At 57.4% G+C, this 1,489-nt stretch overlaps 1 protein-coding gene across 1 annotated transcript; it reads right to left on the reverse strand.

Moving 5' to 3' along the window:
- Positions 1-285: 285 nt before the first annotated feature.
- LOC113213411 (uncharacterized) lies at positions 286-1,333 on the reverse strand (the record flags this gene model as incomplete). The annotated part of the gene is given in 2 exon segments (XM_052274202.1): positions 286-571; positions 848-1,333. Coding segments are annotated over 2 exon segments (624 nt in total), but the record flags the coding sequence as incomplete, so codon positions are not given.
- Positions 1,334-1,489: the final 156 nt, after the last annotated feature.

Raw genomic sequence — 1,489 nt, forward strand, 5'->3', positions numbered from 1 at the left:
CCCCCAACTTCACACATACACACGCCAAAATATAAATAAGTACATTGAACCGACACTTTTTCCCCCAGGCCGGAAAAACTTTATTGGGCGATGAAAGGCGAATGTATGTCTTCGTGCCGAAAGCGCCTGCGACGCGCGGGGTAGGCCAGCCCGCCCGACGGTGGTGTTGCGCCGGCGGCCCGCCCTGCGCCTGGCCGCGCTCTGCAGCGCAGCAAGCGCAGGGTGACCCGCCGGAGACACGTCGAGGACGAGTGTGTTTCTACCTGCACCCTCCAGCACACTGACCTTGAACCACCTGCCGCCCACGCAGAACAGGCTTCGCAGCGAGTCGATGGTGCAGAAGAAGTCGCGCAGACTGGCGCTGGGCGAAGATCGTTGTTGATGAGCACCACGCCCCTGGAGAGCCAGCACGAGCCTCTGGTCTAGGCGCACCGCCCCGCATCCCAGCTCCTTCAGCTGCTCCTCCCCGCGACGCCTGTTCAAGGCGTCGAGGAAGGCGTCCTTTGACACTCCGGAGCCAACAAGGCTGACGCCAATCAGCTTGCTCCTCCAGTCCACATTACCAGCTTCCCTGCAAATTGAAGTAGGCCGCGTGTTACAGGGCGAGAGGACACTACATCGACGAAAACGTATTCCGACAGCCAGGGTCTGGATCATGAACCTTGGGTCAATGGTCTAAAAACCGAGAGATATTTCACTAAAACAAATAATAATGGGAAACAGAAAAAAATCTGAGAAATTTTAAAGAAACGTTATTTAAAACACAGACAAATAACAAGAAAAATGAAAAAAAAAATCGTAGTAAAGGACCCCTCGGTCTGGAAACATGTATTGTATTAGCACCTACTTGCAGAGCGCGAAGAAAGGCTCGACGAGAAGCTGCCCGACATCTCCAGTGAGCTCGCCGTCGCGCTCGGGCTCTTTGACGACAACCAGACGCTCTACGGGTTGGCCGGACGGCTCCAAGTAGCGCACCGCCAGGGACATGAACTCCCGCCCGCCCGCCGCCGCCCGGCTCAGGAGCAGGGACATGGACCCCGCCTCGCTGGCAGCCTTGAGCGCCTGGACTGCACCCGGGGGCTGGGAGACGTCGTCGGAGACCTCGGGTTGGCCAGGGTGCGCGGCAGGGGGAAGTCCATTGACGTCGGGGGCCACGCCTGTACCGACCAGAACAAAAAAGTTCATCCGAAAACAGACGCAGTTCACTTACACTAATTATTACCACACATGTATTGGTAAACAGTACGAAGACCCAAACTTTCTTCGCTTCGCACTCAACAATTAACCACAGGCACAAGGGCATACTGTTTCCCTCCAGCCCACCTGTCACCTGCCTTACCGTTAGTCTCACTCAGCTCAACTGGTGACGTGTCCATCGACTCGTCGCTTGGGGTCGTGGCGGTGAAGTCCTTGGGGCTGTACTCCCCATTCCTCGCGGCCTCGTCAACGGGGCCCGCGGGGACGGGGGTGGGGGCGTGAGAGTGAGCTG

This window comes from Frankliniella occidentalis, unplaced genomic scaffold (genome assembly GCF_000697945.3).
Source record: "Frankliniella occidentalis isolate FOCC.00 unplaced genomic scaffold, Focc_3.1 Scaffold1, whole genome shotgun sequence".
NCBI classification, from domain to species: domain Eukaryota; kingdom Metazoa; phylum Arthropoda; class Insecta; order Thysanoptera; family Thripidae; genus Frankliniella; species Frankliniella occidentalis.